An 18,303-nucleotide genomic window follows, 5' to 3' on the forward strand; every position below is an offset into this window, starting at 1 on the left:
CTTTTAAACATCCCCATTTCCAAAATTAATGGTCTTCCAAGCACTGTGGAATCACTGGCGATTGAACCATAGTGCACTCTTGTTTAATTCCTCTCATGTTTCCTTTTTAAGTAGGGTTGCAGCTGGTTCCAGCACCCCCATATTTTTTTACCCTCACAACAATTAAAAAATTATTATTGTATTTCCACACCCTCATGCTTTCCTTGAAGGAGTGCAAGGTAGCATTCATGGTCCTCTCCCTTCCCGTTTTATTCTCACAATGCTGTGAGGTAGGTTCATCTGAGAGACAGTGATTGGCCCAAGGTCACCCAGTGAGTTTCATGGCTAGGTGTGCATCTGAACCTTGCTCTCCCAGATGCTACTCAAACCACTACATCATGATAGGCATCAACCCTCTGACGTGGGGTGGGCTGAGAGGTAGGGCTGACTCAAGGTTGCTTAATGAGCTTATCTGGGGTTGGATTCAGGTCTCCATGGTCTTTGTTTGTCATTCTGCTCACTATCCCACAACAGCTCTCATATTACCAAATCTCAACATTTGCCAAGAAGTGGGCACATTCAGTGCAGCCCAAGTACAAAAAATACTTTGCTTCTCCAAGTATTCATTGTTTCATTCATTCATTCATTCATTCATTCAAACGTACTGGCTCCCAGTACGCTTCCAAGCACAATTCAAAGTGTTGGTGCTGACCTTTACGGCCTCGGTCCTGTATACCTGAAGGAGCGTCTCCACCCCCATCGTTCTGCCCGGACACTGAGGTCCAACTCTGAGGGCCTTCTGGTGGTTCCCTCACTGCGAGAAGCCAAGTTACAGGGAACCAGGCAGAGGGCCTTCTCGGTAGTGGCATCCGCCCTGTGGAATGCCCTCCCACCAGATGTCAAAGAGAAAAATAACTACCAAACTTTTAGAAGACATCTCAAGGCAGCCCTGTTTAGGGAAGCTTTTCATGTTTAATAGGTTAATGTATTTTAGTGTTTGTTGGAAGCCGCCCAGAGTGGCTGGGGAAACCCAGACAGATGGGTGGGGTATAAATAATAAATTATTATTATCATTATTATTCTTGTTTGAACTCCCCATAGTTTTTTATCTAAAGCCAGGGCTGAGAGGCCATTCTGTTGGGATTGAGAGGTGACGAGCAGGAATTCAGTCTTTCATAGAATTGTAGAATTGCAGAGTTGGAAAGGACCCTGAAAATAATCTAGCCCAACTCCCTACAATGCAGGAATCTCAGCTAGAGCATCCATGACAGATGGCCATCCAACCTCTGCTCCAAAACTTCCAAGGAAGGAAAGCCCACCACCTTCCAAAGGGATCCTTTCCACTGGTCCTTTCCACAGTTGCCCTTTTTATTCCAAGAGTCTTGAACAAACACTGTTAAGACCCCCGGGTCAGACTTGTTCACTGCCCTGAGCAACTTCCACTCCTGCTAGCTACAGATGACTGCCTTAAAGAAGCATGGCAAGTGCCTTTGCTTCTGATGCCGTTCCTTAGTATCCTGTGGAAGAGATGTCTGCATGCTGCCCTCGGGCAATCTCTACACTTTGGGAAGATAGGACGAGTCGCTTCAACCCTCTATCTACTGTTGTATTTTTTGCAGGCTCAGTGGCCTGTGCTAGCGACAGAGATTCTTCCCTCCCCTGTCCAACAGCATCATTTTACCTCTTTTGCCATCTATGCATGGAAGAACAGAATCAGCAAATAGGATACAGATAAATAATACAGACGCTAGGAGAAGAGAGAAAAGGGATTCCCTCTGCGTGTGCCCCTGTTTTACCATCCCATTGTTTTTATCTTTCCTCTCATCCGATTCTATGTTTACTAAACACCCTTCGCTCTTTCAGCTTTTCTTTCTTGGCCAAATTGCTCTGCCAGTAAACAACAGATTTTGTAAGGTGACCCAGAGCTGCAATCAAAAAGCCTAACCGCTGTAGCCTGTTGTCAAATCAAATCTCTCTCTTTCTCTCTCCTTAATCCATCCAGGTAATTGAAATGAAGAACGAAATGGATTTGGACCGCGATACAGATCTAGCGTACAACAGTCTGAAGGTAAAAGAAATTTGCAGGCCAGGGATATATATATTTTTTTCTCTTCACCCACCTCAGGTGCTAAAAAGCTGCAAGAGCTTTGCTGATACCAGTCTCTATAAATCTGCATGACGGGTACAGCAAAATATGCCTTAACTATTTACAGTCCCATGGTCTTCCTTTCTATGCTCAGCTTTCTGTCCCCTTTTCATTTGGCTATGACAAAAAGAGGCGTCTTGTTTGTTCACAGCTTGGCCCCACTGACTGACTTGGCCATCTTATGGCACAATGTACTCTGTGCCCTATAAACTCTCTAACTGGGGTGTTCTTGGGACTCCCCAAGTCCTTGGATGGGCACTGCAGGGACTTCAGAGCCCCCCTCTGCCTGTTATGTCTGATTCAGATGTGGCAGATGATGAGCTGGCAAAACTCTGCTTTTGCTATCAATGAGTTTCTGGGCTCAGTTCAAAATGTTGGTTGAAGGACTGTGTCCTCCTGTCCACCTCTGCTAGAGTTGTGCTTCTTCTGGGGTAGTTTGTCCACCTTTGGTAGTTTGTCCCTTCCCTGCCCTCAGCTATCACCTGTGGTTCCTAGAAGCTGTCAGCGTGCGACAGCAACCACATCCCGGGAACAACTTTGACTGACCAGCCAAACCAAGTGAGGGGAGCCAATGGGTCTCAAATCCTTGGTGATTTAGGGACTTCTCCTGCACGCGGGTGGCGCTGTGGGTTAAACCACAGAGCCTAGGATTTGCCGATCAGAAGGTCGGCAGTTCAAATCCCTGTGACGGGGTGAGCTCCCATTTCTCAGTCCCTGCTCCTGCCAACCTAGCAGTTCGAAAGCACGTCAAAGTGCAAGTAGATAAATAGGTACCACTCCGGTGGGAAGGTAAATGGTGTTTCCGCGCACTGCTCTAGTTCACAAGAAGCGGCTTAGTCATGCTGGCCACATGACCCGGAAGCTGTATGCTGGCTCCCTCGGCCAATAAAGCAAGATGAGTGCTGCAACCCCAGAGTCGGCCACGACTGGACCTAATGGTCAGGGGTCCCTTTACCTTTACCTTTTACCTGCATGCAAAGACAGCCTCCAGCGGATTGAGTAGACAAGGCCAAAGTGGGTCCAGCAGTCAAGAAGGCAGTTCCTGCATGTGCTGTAGAGGGAAGCGGGGCGGTAGATGCGGCTTGTCAACCTGGGAAGGTAGCCCACCAGAAGAAGGAAAACTCTGATCCTAAATCTCTGCTGGCTTGAGGGATGCCTTTGGGAGAAGAAAAGGCTAAGGAGTAAACACAGCACAAATCTGGAGTGGAGTCCCTGAGACGGTTGGATGGCGCCTTTTACGCCTCCTTCTGGCAACTCCTGCAGCCAAGCTGGTACCCAATGTCTTGCTCGGCTTTCCTTTGGACCACATCAGTGAGACCGAGAGGTGGGTCTTGTCGTCTGGGCATCCCAGGACCTTCAACCACACTGCCCAAGCTTGCGTCCCGGGGAGGTCTCCTTGGTGCTGCTAACGCGGAGGTTTAACTTCATCCCCAGAAGTGCACTCTATTGTCTCTCAAGACAGATGGATGCCAGTCACAACCTTGAGGCGGTTGTTAGAGATGCCCTATGATGGATGCCCCTGTTTTTTGAAGATTCACACATTATTTTATTTAGTACATTTATATCCCACCTTTCTTATATCATGGGACTTAAGTCAGCATATATAAGAGATTCCCCTGCAGTAGCCTATCCAAACACTGATCATGCCTGAATTTGCTTTCCTGTCTTATTCTGCTGTGTAAGGCACAAGGTCGGGACGCGGGTGGCGCTGTGGGTTAAACCACAGAGCCTAGGGCTTGCCGATCAGAAGGTTGGTGGTTTGAATCCCCGCAACGGGGTGACCTCCTGTTGTTCGGTCCGAGCTCCTGCCAACCTAGCAGTTCGAAAGCACGTCAAAAGTGCAAGTAGATAAATAGGTACCGCTCCAGGCGGGAAGGTAAACGGCGTTTCCGTGCGCTGCTCTGATTTGCCAGAAGTGGCTTAGTCATGCTGGCCACATGACCCAGGAGCTGTACGCCAATAAAGCGAGATGAGCGCTGCAACCCCAGAGTTGGTCACGACTGGACCAAATGGTCAGGGGTCCCTTTACCTAAGGCACAAGGTGTAAGTGAGCACTGCATTTTCTTCAGGCTAACAATTTTCTGAGCATCAAGGAAATACAGTGGTACCTCTGGTTACGCACTTAATTCGTTCCGGAGGTCCGTTCTTAACCTGAAACTGTTCTTAACCTGAAGCACCACTTCAGCTAATGGGGCCTGCTGCGCCGCTGCCATGCGATTTCTGTTCTCATCCTGAAGCAAAGTTCTTAACCCGATGTACTATTTCTGGGTTAGCAGAGGCTGTAACCTGAAGCATCTGTAACCCAAAGTACCACTATATACATATACTACCAATTCCTTTCCCTCCTGCCACCTCCCTTTGGCAATGCAGTGCATTTCTTAAGTCATCTTCTACCAATTTGCCTATTCTGTGTGCAAAATTATTTACTGATGATGACATAAATAGAATTTGTTCTTTCTTCTCTCCCCCCCCCACCCCCTTTTCTTGCTCCTGTAAGAGGTTTTAAAAGAAATTGTTGCATTTTGGACTTCTTTTTGTATGTTAGGCTCATGATTAATGTGTGAGCTGTTCGCAACTTGAAGATAAATCTTTAATGTGCATCAACTGCAACCATTTATTTTTCGGGCACCCAAAGGAGGTGGAAAAAAAGGAAGATTCTTAGCAATTTTTGGTCATTCTGGAACAGTTTCCCTTAGAAACAGTAAATATACTGGGGTTTTTTTAAAAAAAGTTATTTATTTAATAACTGTGTTTATAGGCAGCATAATAATTCATGTTTTCTTGGCAGCTCACAAAAAAATAGTTAATGGTAGATAATACCATAATATGCAGGCCTCCTTCAAGAGAGTTTGTGTTTCGTTCACAATCCTCCTTTATGTGCATGCAAAATATAAAATGGGAAGCTTCTGTCTCGCAGATAAGACCGCAGCTCCCCATGAAACAATTGGAACAGAGAATGGAGTTTAGGGCAAGAGGAGATTTGGGGCTAAATATAGAAGATCGGTACTGGAAGCAGATTCAGGCATTCTTAATAAAAGCCAATGTTCTGCTTCTGAATGCTTGATTCTTTTATTTATTTATTAAAACAATTTATATGTCACCTAACTACAGTAGTCCCTAAGTGGTTTACAAAGATGTAAAGTAAAAAATCAGTTAAAACTGTAAAATTGAATTTCAGTTAAAATGCTGGTATAATAATAATAATAATAAAAGTATTCAGTAGGCACCAAAAGTTCAGTTCAGCTGTTCTGACCTCAAGTGGAATGGCTCCTGGTGAATATGAATATAGAATCATAAAACCGTAGAATTGTAGAGTTGGAAAGAACTCTGAGGGTCATCCATTCCAATCCCGTGCAAAGCAGGAATCTCAAATAGATCATAATGGCAGAAGACCACCCAACCTCTGGTTAAAAACCTCCAAGGAAGGAGTGTCCACAACCTCCCAAGGGAGTCTGTTTCACTGTCTGAAAGCTTTTAGTGTCATAAAGTTCTTCCTTTTGTTTAGTCAGAATTGCCTTTCTTGTAACTTGAAGCCATAGGTTCGGGTCCTAGCCTCCAGAGCAGGAGAAAACAAGCTTGCTCCCTCTTCCATGTGACAGCCCATGAGATATTCGAAGATGACTATCATGTCTCCTGTCAGTCTCCTGTTTTCCAGGCTAAACATACCCAACTTCCTCAACTGTTCCTCGATTTCCAGACCCTTGATCATCTTAGTTGCCCTCCTCTGGAAATGTTCTAGCCTGTCAACATCCTTCTTAAATTGTGGTGCCCAGAACTGGACACAGTATTCCAGGTCTCCATCAACTGAAGCCTCTGGACCAGGCCCAAGGGTAGCCCAGCCTACAGCATGTTCCAATAACTGAGTCTTGAGGTTACCAAAGCATGGATAACCGTGGCCAGCCTTTCCCTGTCCAAGAACGACCATAGCCGATGTATCAGCCATAGCTGGTAAAATACACTCCTGAAGAATTTTTGTGAAAACTTTTTTTTTTATCACATGCTGATATGAAAATGTGGAGAACTGAATTTAAGTTTGGAAAAATGAGAAACTGAGAGAAAACAAAATTTGCAGATTCACCATCCCTACTCTAAATAAATATTTGGCCACTGACTCCATTGAGGGCAGAGCAGGAAGGATATTCCCCCACTCCCAGCTAAGGCCCTAGGAACACCTAAATTGCGGGAAAAACAAGATTCAGGACAAACCTCAAAGGCCTCTTTTTTCTCTGTAGTTGCGATTTAATTTATAGTGTACTCATTAAAATTTATAACGTGTAGCTTTTAATTGCCCCTCTGACCTCTCTGAGAAGGTTTTGCTTATGCATTCTGTGGGAGATGGTTTCTTTGTACCTTGATTTTGAAATGGTTTACAGGTTCTCATCGCCTTTTTACATGCTGGTACAATCTGAGGAGGGGCGTGGGTGGCGCTGCGGGTTAAACCACAGTGCCTAGGACTTGCCAATCAGAAGGTCGGCGGTTCGAATCCCCACGACGGGGTGAGCTCCTGTTGCTCAGTTCCAGCTCCTGCCCACCTAGCAGTTCAAAAGCACGTCAAAGTGCAAGTAGATAAATAGGTACCACTCCGGCGGGAAGGTAAACGGCGTTTCCGTGCACTGCTCTGGTTCGCCAGAAGTGGCTTAGTCATGCTCGCCATATGACCCAGAAGCTGTATGCTGGCTCCCTCGGCCAATAAAGTGAGATGAGCATCGCAACCCCAAAGTCGTCCACGACTGGACCTAATGGTCAGGGGTCCCTTTACCCTTTACAATCTGAGGAAGATTAAGTAGCCAGAGCCAGTCCAAGACATTTTGCTGCCTGAAGCAGAGCAGCAAATGGCAGCAAAAGGCCAACCAAGTTATTTTGACACCTGAAGACCAGTACCTCTCTCCCACAATGGCAGTAAAATTACAAATGCAACAAATTAAGTAACTTAACAATTGACTGCTCTTTCATGACACCCAAAATCTGCTGCCTGAAGCGGCTGCCTCAGTCTGCCTAATGGTAGGACTGGCCCTGTTAATCACTAAGAAGTGCATGCAGTTGTGTTCATACGCAGTTAAACTTGCTGAGTCTGACTGATCATCCCGTTGTGCTTTTTGTTAACATGCGCTGCTCCAAAGGAATGAGAAAAACAAGAGCAGCAGTTATAGAAATGATTAAGTGGAGATGACTTTTCAAATGTCATTTTCAATAGAGGCAAGAGTTAGAATCTGAGAACAAGAAACTGAAAAATGACCTTAACGAGCTGAGGAAAGCTATAGTGGATCGGGTGGCCCAGAACAACTCTTCTAACGATGTCCACGACAGTTACAGCCTCCTCCTGAATCAGCTCAAGTCCGCTAACGAAGAGCTGGAAGTGCGGAAGGAAGAGGTGCTTATTCTCAGGACACAGATTATAAAGGCAGCCCAGCAAAAAGATGCAGGCAGAAATATGGTAATGGACAAGAAAAACAGGTCCTTCCATTTGTGTGCATTTGTGTGTGCTTTCTTTTCACCATGTTGCCAACTATCACTGTATCTCAATGGTCGGGCCCAGTGGTTTACGGCAAGTCCAAAACCAAAAACGGTCAGGAGGATTCTTTTGAAACAAATTGTTCCAAGTTGCATTGCTGTCTGTCTGCATTGACTGAACTGATATCAAAGACAAATTGATCAGAAGAAGGGTCTGGGCAAATGTAAGTGACCAGTCCCCTGTTGTCGTCGTCCTGGTCCATTTTACGAAATATGAATTTCCCCTTTTCGGTTCTGGTTTCTCGGTTCTAGGATGGCTCAGCCACCAATTTCCATTCTTCATATTAAATTGGTGTAGTAATCATTCATTTTTCCCAGGGAATCATATTTTCGTGAGGTGAGTTAGAGGAATCTTAAAAGATAATTCTTGGTGTTCTCACTAAACTACAACTCCCAGGTTTCTTTGGAGGAATAAAACCGAAATAGGTGTGTGTTGAAAATCTGCCCTCTGTCTTTCCTCTTAACTTCTCTTCAGGCCGAATTCCACTGGGCCCTTCCAGTTCACTTCCCGACTTCCTTCAGACATTGAATGTACCTTGTCGCAAATGTAATAATAATGATTATGAAACCTTTTGCATGTCAAAAACGTTGCATGTATGACCAATGTAGAATTAGCAGAGCATGTGGGGAAGGGAGTGGAAATTATTGACTGGGAGGAAATATTTCATGGTAGAATTTTCTTTTTCAAGGAGTCAAACAGCAACATGCAAACCAGCTGGCCCAATAGTGACAAGCATGTGGATCCAGAAGATGCCATAGAGGCCTATCATGGAGTGTGTCAGACAAACCGGTAAGCCTGTCTTTGTCCCATTACTACTGGTCAACACAAGTTGGAATCTGAACCCTCTGTTCATTTCTAAGTAACTGAGGGGGGGCGTCATCAGATGCAGGGTGCCAGCAACAGGTGCAATCGTAAACAAAAATATGGATTGTTTCTTCTTACAGAAGCATCAAACTACAAACTGTTCAGTGTGTATCGTTCTTATTTGTGGCCTTTTCACACAAGCACAGAATCTGCTGTTTCATGGGATATTGGTATTCTGAGCATCTTGGCTTCCCTTTCCCTAAAATAAATTTCTAGACCTCATACATTGTGGAGAACAACTCAGAAACATTTCAATGGTATCTGAGAGAGGCTCAAAAAGCAAGAGGGGGTTGTTGTTTTTTTAAACAAGAATTGCATTGCCCCTGAAGAATTTTTTTCAAAACTTGGCTTTAACTGTTGAAGATCTGGGGTCAATTTGCACGGCCAGGTGAGTTGTACTGAGAAATGAACTTGCGGGGGCGTGGAAGTATAGAATTAGGCCCGCGGTAAAGCAGTTGTGTGACCCTTCTTACACACATAGAGATTGCAAGTCAAAACTGTGCCCTCGGGTATTTCTTACATCACAGCTCCCATCACCCCTAGCAGGGGATGATGTGGACTGTAGCCCCAACAACATCTAAGGACCAAATAACGAGGAAGGCTCCTTAAGCCCTCCTTCGCTAGCTTTGCAGTGATGGTGCTTGCATTGCAAATTAGATACATAATGAGTTGACCACTTTGCACGCCAGATTTTGACAATGGACTACTCAGACTGCTCCTTCATCATGCCAAGTTGGTCATGTGAATTAGTTTGAAATAACAAACCTGAGCTTTTTTTTTTGCAGATAAGAAAGAAATATGTTGCAACAGGACACTGTTTCTTACATCTTGATCCCCTTGCATTGTCTACTGTTTTCTTACCTCCAAAGTTACTTCCTTTTTATGTGGATTGGCAGATAGACAGATAGATATTTTAAAATGCCAGTTGGGTGTCCTTCCCCCCCAGACATGTATGTCACTCCCTTCTAATGCATACACATTACTCAGGATAACGTACAACAGTTAAAATGTCGCAAGCTCAGCCTGGCCACTGAGATCTAGCTCCAAGGGCCTTCCTCCTTGGAGGGCCTTCTGCTGGTTCCCTCGCTGTGAGAAGCAAAGTTACAGGGAACCAGGCAGAGGGCCTGTCGCGAATTCTTTGCAGCACTTTAGCAGAAATGCTCAGAGTTCCAGGTTCTTGAGTGCAGTATATTTATTGTGAGCTATATATACAAAGAAGGACGCGGGTGGCGCTGTGGGTAAAAGCCTCAGCGCCTAGGGCTTGCCGATTGAAAGGTCGGCGGTTCGAATCCCCGCGGCGGGGTGCGCTCCCGCTGCTCGGTCCCAGCGCCTGCCAACCTAGCAGTTCGAAAGCACCCCCGGGTGCAAGTAGATAAATAGGGACCGCTTACTAGCGGGAAGGTAAACGGCGTTTCCGTGTGCGGCTCTGGCTCGCCAGAGCAGCGATGTCACGCTGGCCACGTGACCCGGAAGTGTCTCCGGACAGCGCTGGCCCCCGGCCTCTTGAGTGAGATGGGCGTACAACCCTAGAGTCTGGCAAGACTGGCCCGTACGGGCAGGGGTACCTTTACCTTTATATATACAAATATGGGACACGGGTGGCGCTGTGGTCTAAACCACAGAGGCTAGGGCTTGTTGATCAAAAGGTCGGCAGTTCGAATCCCCGCGATGGGGTGAGCTCCCATTGCTCGGTCCCTGCTCCTGCCAACCTAGCAGTTTGAAAGCAAGTCAAATGGCAAGTAGATAAATAGCTACCACTCCTGCTTCTGGTTTGCCAGAAGCGGATTAGTCGTGCTGGCCACATGACCCGAAAGCTGTATGCCGGCTCCCTCGGCCAGTAAAGCGAGATGAGCACCGCAACCCCAGAGTCGGTCACAACTGGACCTAATGGTCAGGGGTCCCTTTACCTTTATATATACAAATATCTACAGGCTATAATACACGAGCAGTTCATACAGTCAAATAGAGTATCTGGCTGCACCTTAAGGCAAATAGGAAGACCTCTAACTCTCTCTCTCTGACCACAGTCCTCTACACCACCCCTTTACTGCTGGACAGGTAATAATAATAATAATAATAATAATAATAATAATAATTTATTATTTGTACCCCGCCCATCTGGCTGGGTTTCCCCAGCCACTCTGGGCGGCTTCCAACAAAGATGAAAAATACACCAAAATGTCACATATTAAAAACTTCCCTGAACAGGGCTGCCTTCAGATGTCTTCTGAATGTCAGGTAGTTGTTTATCGCTTTGACATCTGATGGGAGGGCATTCCCTTTTAAACCGATGACAGCCAATCAACTGACAGCACATTACTGTTGAGTCATTCTGACCCAGCAATTCCATAGAAAGTATTGCAGGCTGATGCTCTGCCAGCCACATCAATGCTGAGTTTGCTTATACAGAAAAGGTATCATTCAAATCCAACATTAGGATATGGTGTTCCTGGCTCGAGACTTAACTAGTTCAATCCACCATGTTGCAGAGTGGTTGGAACGCCTTCTGTGTCAAAGCTACAGTGGAATATAGCTTTTGTAGTAGTACAGGAGAGTTATAAGCACTACTTACATCAAAGTAATAATTCATAGACCATGCTGAGGGAAGATGTTTAATAGGAGGGCTGCCAAGCTGTTTCCCCTGAGGCTGGAAAAAGTGTTAAAGAAAAGCAAACCACCAGCTTTATAATGGTAAAATGAGCTAATATATACACATCTTGTGTCCTTGGCTGCCCATCACCCACATTAGCTGCTAAATTTGTATCTTAACTCTCAGCCATGATTCCTCTTTGATTACAGGTTTCCTGCAGACTGAGCTTAATACCCTGAATTTGTGTCTTCCTTTTATAATAACAGAAAAGAGGGAGAGAGATTTACATCACTCCCATGAGTATCCTCCCATCCCTTTATCCATGAAAGCACGCTAAAACGAAAGAGGGAGAGAATAGATGGGGAGGGGGGGAGACTGGATAGATAAAGCTGGAACATTCATAAAATTGCCGCAAGCAATCTAAATACTTATTTGACTGTAATTAGATAGATTCGTGTTCATAGTATTCCCCAGATCCCATCACCTTTCCTACCTTCTACAAACTTGAGCTATCATCTGTCTTTGTAAATGTTGTGGAAGCAAAGGAACTGTTCAATGATATAGTATAGCTTTTCTTTATTTTCACTTTTTATTTTATGTTGTTCAATTAAACCGTTCTTAAAAAATAATAATTAAAAGAAAACGATGGCTTCCCGAATCCAATTTTGCAGAGATGTGTAGAGAGAAGCTGTTGCTGGGAATCATAGAATTGTAGAGTTGGAAGGGACCCCAAGGGTCATCTAGTCCAACCCCCTGAAATGCAGGAATCTCAACTAAAGCATCCATGGCAGATGGCCATCCAACCTCTCCCTAAAAACCTCCAGTGAAGGAGAATCCACCATCTCCCGAGGGAGTCCATTCCACTGTCAAACAGCTCTTACTGTCAGAAAGTTCTTCCTGCTGTTTAGTCAAAAGTCACCAACCGCTCACTAGAGAAGGCTACCAAACCACTCTCTTAGAAAGTGGAACTCAGAGTGGGATCCATACTGGGGTCCCTTGGCAACTGGCCAAGTTGCTTGAGTTCCAGTCCATTTGACAATCACTGCCATTTGGCTCTCTGTCCTGAACTCTTGTCACTGATGCACCTAAAAAGCTTGTGGTCTGCTTTGCAACAGACTTTGGCACCTTTAAAACACGGAAAGCCAACCTGGAGCCCTTCCAGGTGTTGTCGGACTGCAACTCCATCATCCCTCACTTTTGGCTGGGGTTCATGGGAGTTGGGAGTTTACCAGCACTACATTGGCTACCCCTGTCCCAAAATAATTTTGCATGTTGCCTACAGTCCTTCAGCAGCCTTTTCTTCCACAGTCTGCATGTTTCCACTCTGTAGATCTACTCTGTGAGTGTTTCCTTTCTGTCAGATCAGCTCATAAACAGCTGGACAATATCAATTTAAAAGCATAGGCTCAAGAGAGATGCCTCCACAGGGGTTTGCTTCCTTGATGGATGCAAGCCCTAACTGCTTTCCATTTGCAAATGGAGGTTCAGGAGTTATAAATGCCCAGGGCTTGCCATTTACCAGACTTTATATTCAAGGCTAATGGCATGTCCTTGAATTAGTTTCATTCCACAATAATCCAGGAATTGGGGGGGGGGGGGCTTCCTTCTACAAATGTCATCTGTGTGCCAAACTAGGGGTAGGGGGATAGCTCAGTCAGTAGAGCATGAGACTCTTAATCTCATGGCTGTGGGTTCGAGCCCCATTTTGGGCAAAAGATTCCTGCATTTCTGGGGTTGGACTAAATGACCGCCGTGGTCCCTTCCAACTCTACAATTCAATGATTCAATGACCTGCATAGCCAGCACAGGGATTGTTCCAGTTTTTATGCTGGCAGCCCAAATGCACCCACTGCGACTGTCCCAGGGACTGGGTAACAAAATTGGTGACAATAGGACATACCTCTCCAATAGTTTGTACATGTTCCATAACATATTTTCCCCATAATTTTCTTTTTGGTGGAACCATTGCCATTGCTTGCTGGGAGGTGTCCATTTGAGTCTGCTCCTGATTTGAGCTGTAGCATTAACACTCAGAGGTGATGAGCGGAACAGTATAAAATGTGGTGGGAGGGTGCCATCATCGCAAAGTGGAATTGTTTTTGAGTGTCTCGGCTGCTTTATTTCAGGGCAGTGAGGCAAACCATTTTTCTCACAGAGCGAAGGGGTGCGTCTCCCATCGTGTCCCTAATGTGGCAGCCAGACCCAGCTCTTCGGTTAATTGCTCTTCTTCCTTTTGTAATATCTGAATATTGTGGTAGTTGAGCACTGCAACTCATTGCACATTAATGGGCAAGTGTTCTGTTGCTAAGCAGATGATGTTGCTGATGATGCTGTGCCAAAGGACCATGGCTGGTCCTTGCTTGATCCATCTCTCTTAAGCCACAGCTGGAAGAAGAAAATGTGACTGCAGGTGCTACACTCAAACCAGCTGGACAGTTTTTAAGGGCCCTGGCACTAAAATTTGGGCACTTTAAGGACTCGGACACAGTCAGTTGCTATATTCTCAGTATAATCAAGGTTTGCCAAAGTAGCATATGTCTCTGCATTTGTTTAGCAACTGAAAAATGCTCTTCTGTACACCTCTTTATGTGAAATACAGCTCAGGTTTGACATTGGGGCAGATGTGATCTCCCAGTTGTCAACACTCTCCTATTAATGTCGGCCATTGGAGGGGTGGGTGGGTGTGTGAGTGAGAGAGAGAGAGAATTTCTTGGGTGGGTTTTGAGGGTAAAATGCCAGAAAACTGTTCTTAACAAGACTGACAAAGTTGTAACATGTGGGATGGGTGGTTCACAGCATTATCACCTTACTGTAATGGTGCTTTTTCTTTAAAAACTGCAATTCTGTGCAGATGTAATCAAGCAGTGGGGGCGGGCGTGGTCGTGATTGCACCTGATAGCAACACATTAATGATAATATTTTCATAGAGGTGCATAACTTATGCTGAGGGTGCAGGAACAGCAGGTGTGGTCATGATTTTTCTCCCCCAACCTTGCACACTACAATGTGTGGATTGTAATGTTGGCACGGGGCTTGTCTGCCTGAATACAGCTGAGGCCTCCTTATTCTTCCCATCTCTTGCAGCTGACACTTCTTTTATCTTTCTTTCCTGTCCACTTCTCTTTCCCTTTCCTCTGTCCTTTCTTTCTAGCAAGACTGAGGACTGGGGGTATCTGAATGAAGATGGAGAGCTCGGCTTGGCCTATCAGGGTCTAAAGCAAGTTGCCAGGTCAAATACGTTTACATCTTTTCCTTCTCCTTTCGGACCCTTTCCTACTGTCTCTTTCGAGTGTTTCTCCTTCCCCTCAGTTTCATGTGGAACTGGAAATGGACATAATTCACAAAGACCCCAAACTGGATTCCTTTGGAGCTGTTTTGATGTCAAATCCAGCTTTGCCACTTGGGTAGTGACTGGAACCAGATCCGTGTGTGAGGGATACAGAGACCAGAGACAGGCTGGGCTGATTGATTGATTGATTGATTGATTGATTGATTGATTGATAGCATCAACTATCACTCATCAACAAATAATGGTGGGCACACTGGCATCCATGGGCATCCTGTTGGCAACTTCTGGGTGCTGGCCAGCCAGCTAAATTAGTTTTGAGTTTTCTAGAGTGGAAACGGTCGCCTGCCAGGGCTAGCCAGTCCGAAATCTGAGGAGTGTGTGTGTTTCTTTTTTTCTTAAAGTGGCTAAGGTAGTTCTTCCTCTAGAATAAATAATGGTAATTAAGGATATTTGCATACAGTAGCTTATTTCTTGGATATTTATGCAAAACTTTTAAAATGTATCTTCTGGGCATCAAATGTTGCACACCCTTCAGCATGCATGCATATTGCAGTATATCATTGTGTGTGACTAATACAGATAGTCACTATTTCAATTTCTATACAGTACTCTATCATCAATTTGATATGGTAGTGAAATAAAAGAATGATTTCAGCCATATATCTTCGTATTTTCCCGAGGCAACTTGTCACTCGTTCCAGTTGTACAGATGTTATTTCACACACTAGCGAGTTGTAGATGCAGAAGCCTCCGATCAATTTTCTAAGTATCTTACATTTTCAGTGTATTCCATTTCCATTATTACTAGGGAGTGGGGGGTATTTGTTTTTTTTGTAAGGAACAGAACAGCTGAGGAGAAAAGAGGACAAATCAAGGGCATGAAAGTGCTTCCAAGCCTTTTTCTCTCACACATCTACAAGGTCTAAAAAACCTGCTCTTGTATTTAAATCTAGTGCTGAGATTCTTAGAAGGCAGGTGCTGCCTTTGTGTGTGCATATGGAAAGGCACACAAAGCCTGGATATGAACAGGAAGGCCAATTCAGGATTTTGTGGACCTTAAGCATTTCTGTACGTGCCATCCCCTTTCTTAAAGTAGAGCCCATAATCTGGCACTGACAACCTAGCAGGTATAGCATGCCTTGTGCAGAGATGTGTTTTGCATGAATCTTGACTAAGGCAGCCACAAAGAGCTTTATGCATGCAGTACTGTATTTTTCGCCCTATAGGACACACTTTTTCCCCTCCAAAAATGAAGGGGAAATGTGTGTGCATCCTATGGGGCGAATGCAGGCTTTCGCCGAAGCCTGGAGAGCGAGAGGGGTCGGTGCGCACTGACCCCTCTCACTCTCCAGGCTTCAGGAAGCTATCCGCAAGCCTGGGGAGCCCGCGGGAGTTCCCGCTGGGCTCCCACGGCTTGCGGAGAGCAGCCTGTTCTGGGGGCTGGGGTCAGGGGAAGCTCGGGCTTCCCCCGCCCCAGCCCTGCGCCTGGGGTGGAAATAAAAAAAAAAAATTCTTTATTCCCCCCCCCCCCCAAAAAAAAACTAGGTGTGCCCTATGGGGTGAAAAATACGGTAATTCAGTTACCATGTGCTGGTTTCTATCCCAAGCATCCCAGCATTTCACATCTTTGCACTACTGTGTCCTGTTGTTTTAGCCCAAATCCAGCTTTTGGCATGCTGCTTTTTTGTTGTTGTTGTTGTTGAATTCGGTTTATAGTAGCCTACATACACAAAACCACCTCGTGGCAGGCTGGCATGTTGGTACCCAGGCAAACTTTTTCCCAGGGAGTGAGCCAGTCATTTCAAGAGGTCCATCGACAAGGATGCCTTTGGAACCTGGGCCAAAGGTTGCCTCGCTGGTGATCACAATCCTTTATTAGTAAACTCAGTGTCTAGAAACTGCTGAGTCTACATTTGCAGGTAGAGTCCCGAGGAGTGGACTGTACCACTTCAGACTCCAGCTATCTGCAAGTAGAAAACAGGTAAATCAGAGAGAAGGCTGCTCTGATTTTCTGTTTGTGGGGAGGCCTTTTTAAGGTATATGTGCTGATAAAACAAGCACAGGGAGCCCTTAAAAAGCATGGGGGAATAATTCTGAAGGCACCCCCCCCACACACACACACACACTTGCAATGTGAAGTGGTTCAACCTACTCAAAACCTTAGGGTTCTACCACCTGCCTAGATCAGGCTGTCAGAACAGATTGATGAATGTTTGCAGCCTTGCTTTTAAAATCTCTTGGAAAAGCTTTTTTTTGGGGGGGGGGGTTAAGTAGCAGAGGTTTCAATTTAGCAGACTCTAATTGGCACCTTTAAGAATCAATTTAGCTTACCAAACGTTAACCTTACCAGCACACCCAACAGTGCAGGCATATACGGGAAAGCTGTAACCTTTTTCAGGGATGAATCACACTTTTCGCTGGAGTGGGTGGGAAAGGAGTCAGAAATGCAAAGAATTGTTTCGCGCAACCCCTGGTACGGAAAGTGCTGCATGTTCCTTAATTTATTGTTTGTGCAGAATTGCACAGTGTGCATTCATTTAGAAGAGGGTTATTTTTTGTGATTTAAATCCTCTCTTCCACTTTGCTATTGAAAACCATGGTTTTAATTTCCCTTTGGCACAGTCTGTGTAGGTTTTCTTTCACCAACTTCCATTATTCAAGTTGCCTCATTGTGAAATAAAATCACATTTTTAAAAAAATATATATTAATAATATAGGCATTTCAAACTTTCTTGTACAGCAGGATACAACAGAGTTCATAAATGTAGTCCTTAGGTTTTCAAAATGACTTAATGGCGCTTTGAGCCTCACCTGGAGACCTTTTAAAGAGACCTCAGAAATAATTCATATCTCATCTTCTGAATAAGAGACCAATTCAGAAAAATAATAGCTTAACAATTTGAGGTACAAGACAAATAAGGTGATACTTTTTGGAGGGTGGAGGGACCAGGTTCCCTTGGGTTAAAATGTATCCAAATTCAGAATGTGTTCACCATTCTCTGGAATTAAAACAACAGAAGTCGGTAGCAGGAAGGATCTTGGGCCCAGCCAGGCCCCTTCAGGCCTGCTCCCCTGATATTCTAGCAGACCCCCAGAGATGTGGAGATAGCAGGATCCGTGGCAACATAACTTGCAGGCCCAGTTGTTTATAGGGAGGAGATTGTGGGACTCACCCACCCTCCTTGCAGCAGTTTTCCAGGAAAAGCAGTTTTTAAATAAGAACTTAAGTTTCTAATAAGAACAATAGGTCAACAGCCATAAGAAGAACCCTCCTGGATCAGGCCAGGGACCCTTATAGTCCAGCATCCTTCTCTCACAGTGACCATTCAGGTGTCTATGGGAGAAGCTTGCAAGCTGGACTCGAGGTAGAACATAGCCAACTTGACTAGTAACTACAGATGGCTGTATCCTCCATTCGTATGTCTAATTCTCTTTTGAATCCTTTTCATGTCGGTGGCCAGCGCCAACTTTTGTGGGAGCAAATTCCATAGTTTAACTATGCTCTAAAGCACAGGCATTCCTTCCTGCAAAGGTCCCTGGCATGTGTGCTTTGGTCTCTTTGAACCTGGCACTTTCGTGGCCTACCACTACCCCTATTCAGACAATCTTAAACTTTTTTTTCACTCAATTTGTAGGGAAGATTTATCCTGAACTGGACACTCCTTGGCTCCTATGAGCTTTCCCCCAGCAATCAGTCACTACCTCTGAGAAAGACGAATGAGGGCTACCCCTCTCTACAAAATGAAGGAAGCCTTGTCTATCTGTTAGAGATAGAGGGGGTCCTGGGCCAATTCCCTTTGGCCCCCTCCCCAATTATGGCCACACTGCTTTTCTCCTTCAGAGAGGGGAAGTGGCAGGGAACCTCTCTCAGTCCTGGCTTGGTGAAGAAGCAGGAAAGGGCCTTCTCCTGCGCTGCTCCCGGC

General features: G+C 45.2%; 1 protein-coding gene and 1 long non-coding RNA gene across 4 annotated transcripts in view; one reads left to right on the forward strand and one right to left on the reverse strand.

Moving 5' to 3' along the window:
* The window catches only part of MYO5B (myosin VB), a 320,955-nt gene that overhangs the window by 276,748 nt on the left and 25,904 nt on the right, over positions 1–18,303 (forward strand). Inside the window, exons 27-30 of one of the 3 annotated variants that reach the window (XM_079994667.1) lie at positions 1,982–2,047; positions 7,320–7,559; positions 8,326–8,426; positions 14,243–14,320. In XM_079994667.1, the coding sequence (XP_079850793.1) occupies positions 1,982–2,047; positions 7,320–7,559; positions 8,326–8,426; positions 14,243–14,320 (485 nt within the window). The remainder of the gene's footprint in view (positions 1–1,981; positions 2,048–7,319; positions 7,560–8,325; positions 8,427–14,242; positions 14,321–18,303) is intronic. The other 2 variants (XM_079994668.1, XM_079994669.1) reach the window with 2 other exon arrangements.
* LOC307226458 lies at positions 4,854–7,313 on the reverse strand. Its single transcript, XR_013843443.1, has 2 exons — positions 6,885–7,313; positions 4,854–6,520 (listed from the first exon to the last, which is right to left on the reverse strand). It is a non-coding gene; the product is annotated as an uncharacterized lncRNA (long non-coding RNA).

This window comes from Podarcis cretensis (assembly GCF_951804945.1).
Source record: "Podarcis cretensis genome assembly, chromosome: 11".
Taxonomy (NCBI): domain Eukaryota; kingdom Metazoa; phylum Chordata; class Lepidosauria; order Squamata; family Lacertidae; genus Podarcis; species Podarcis cretensis.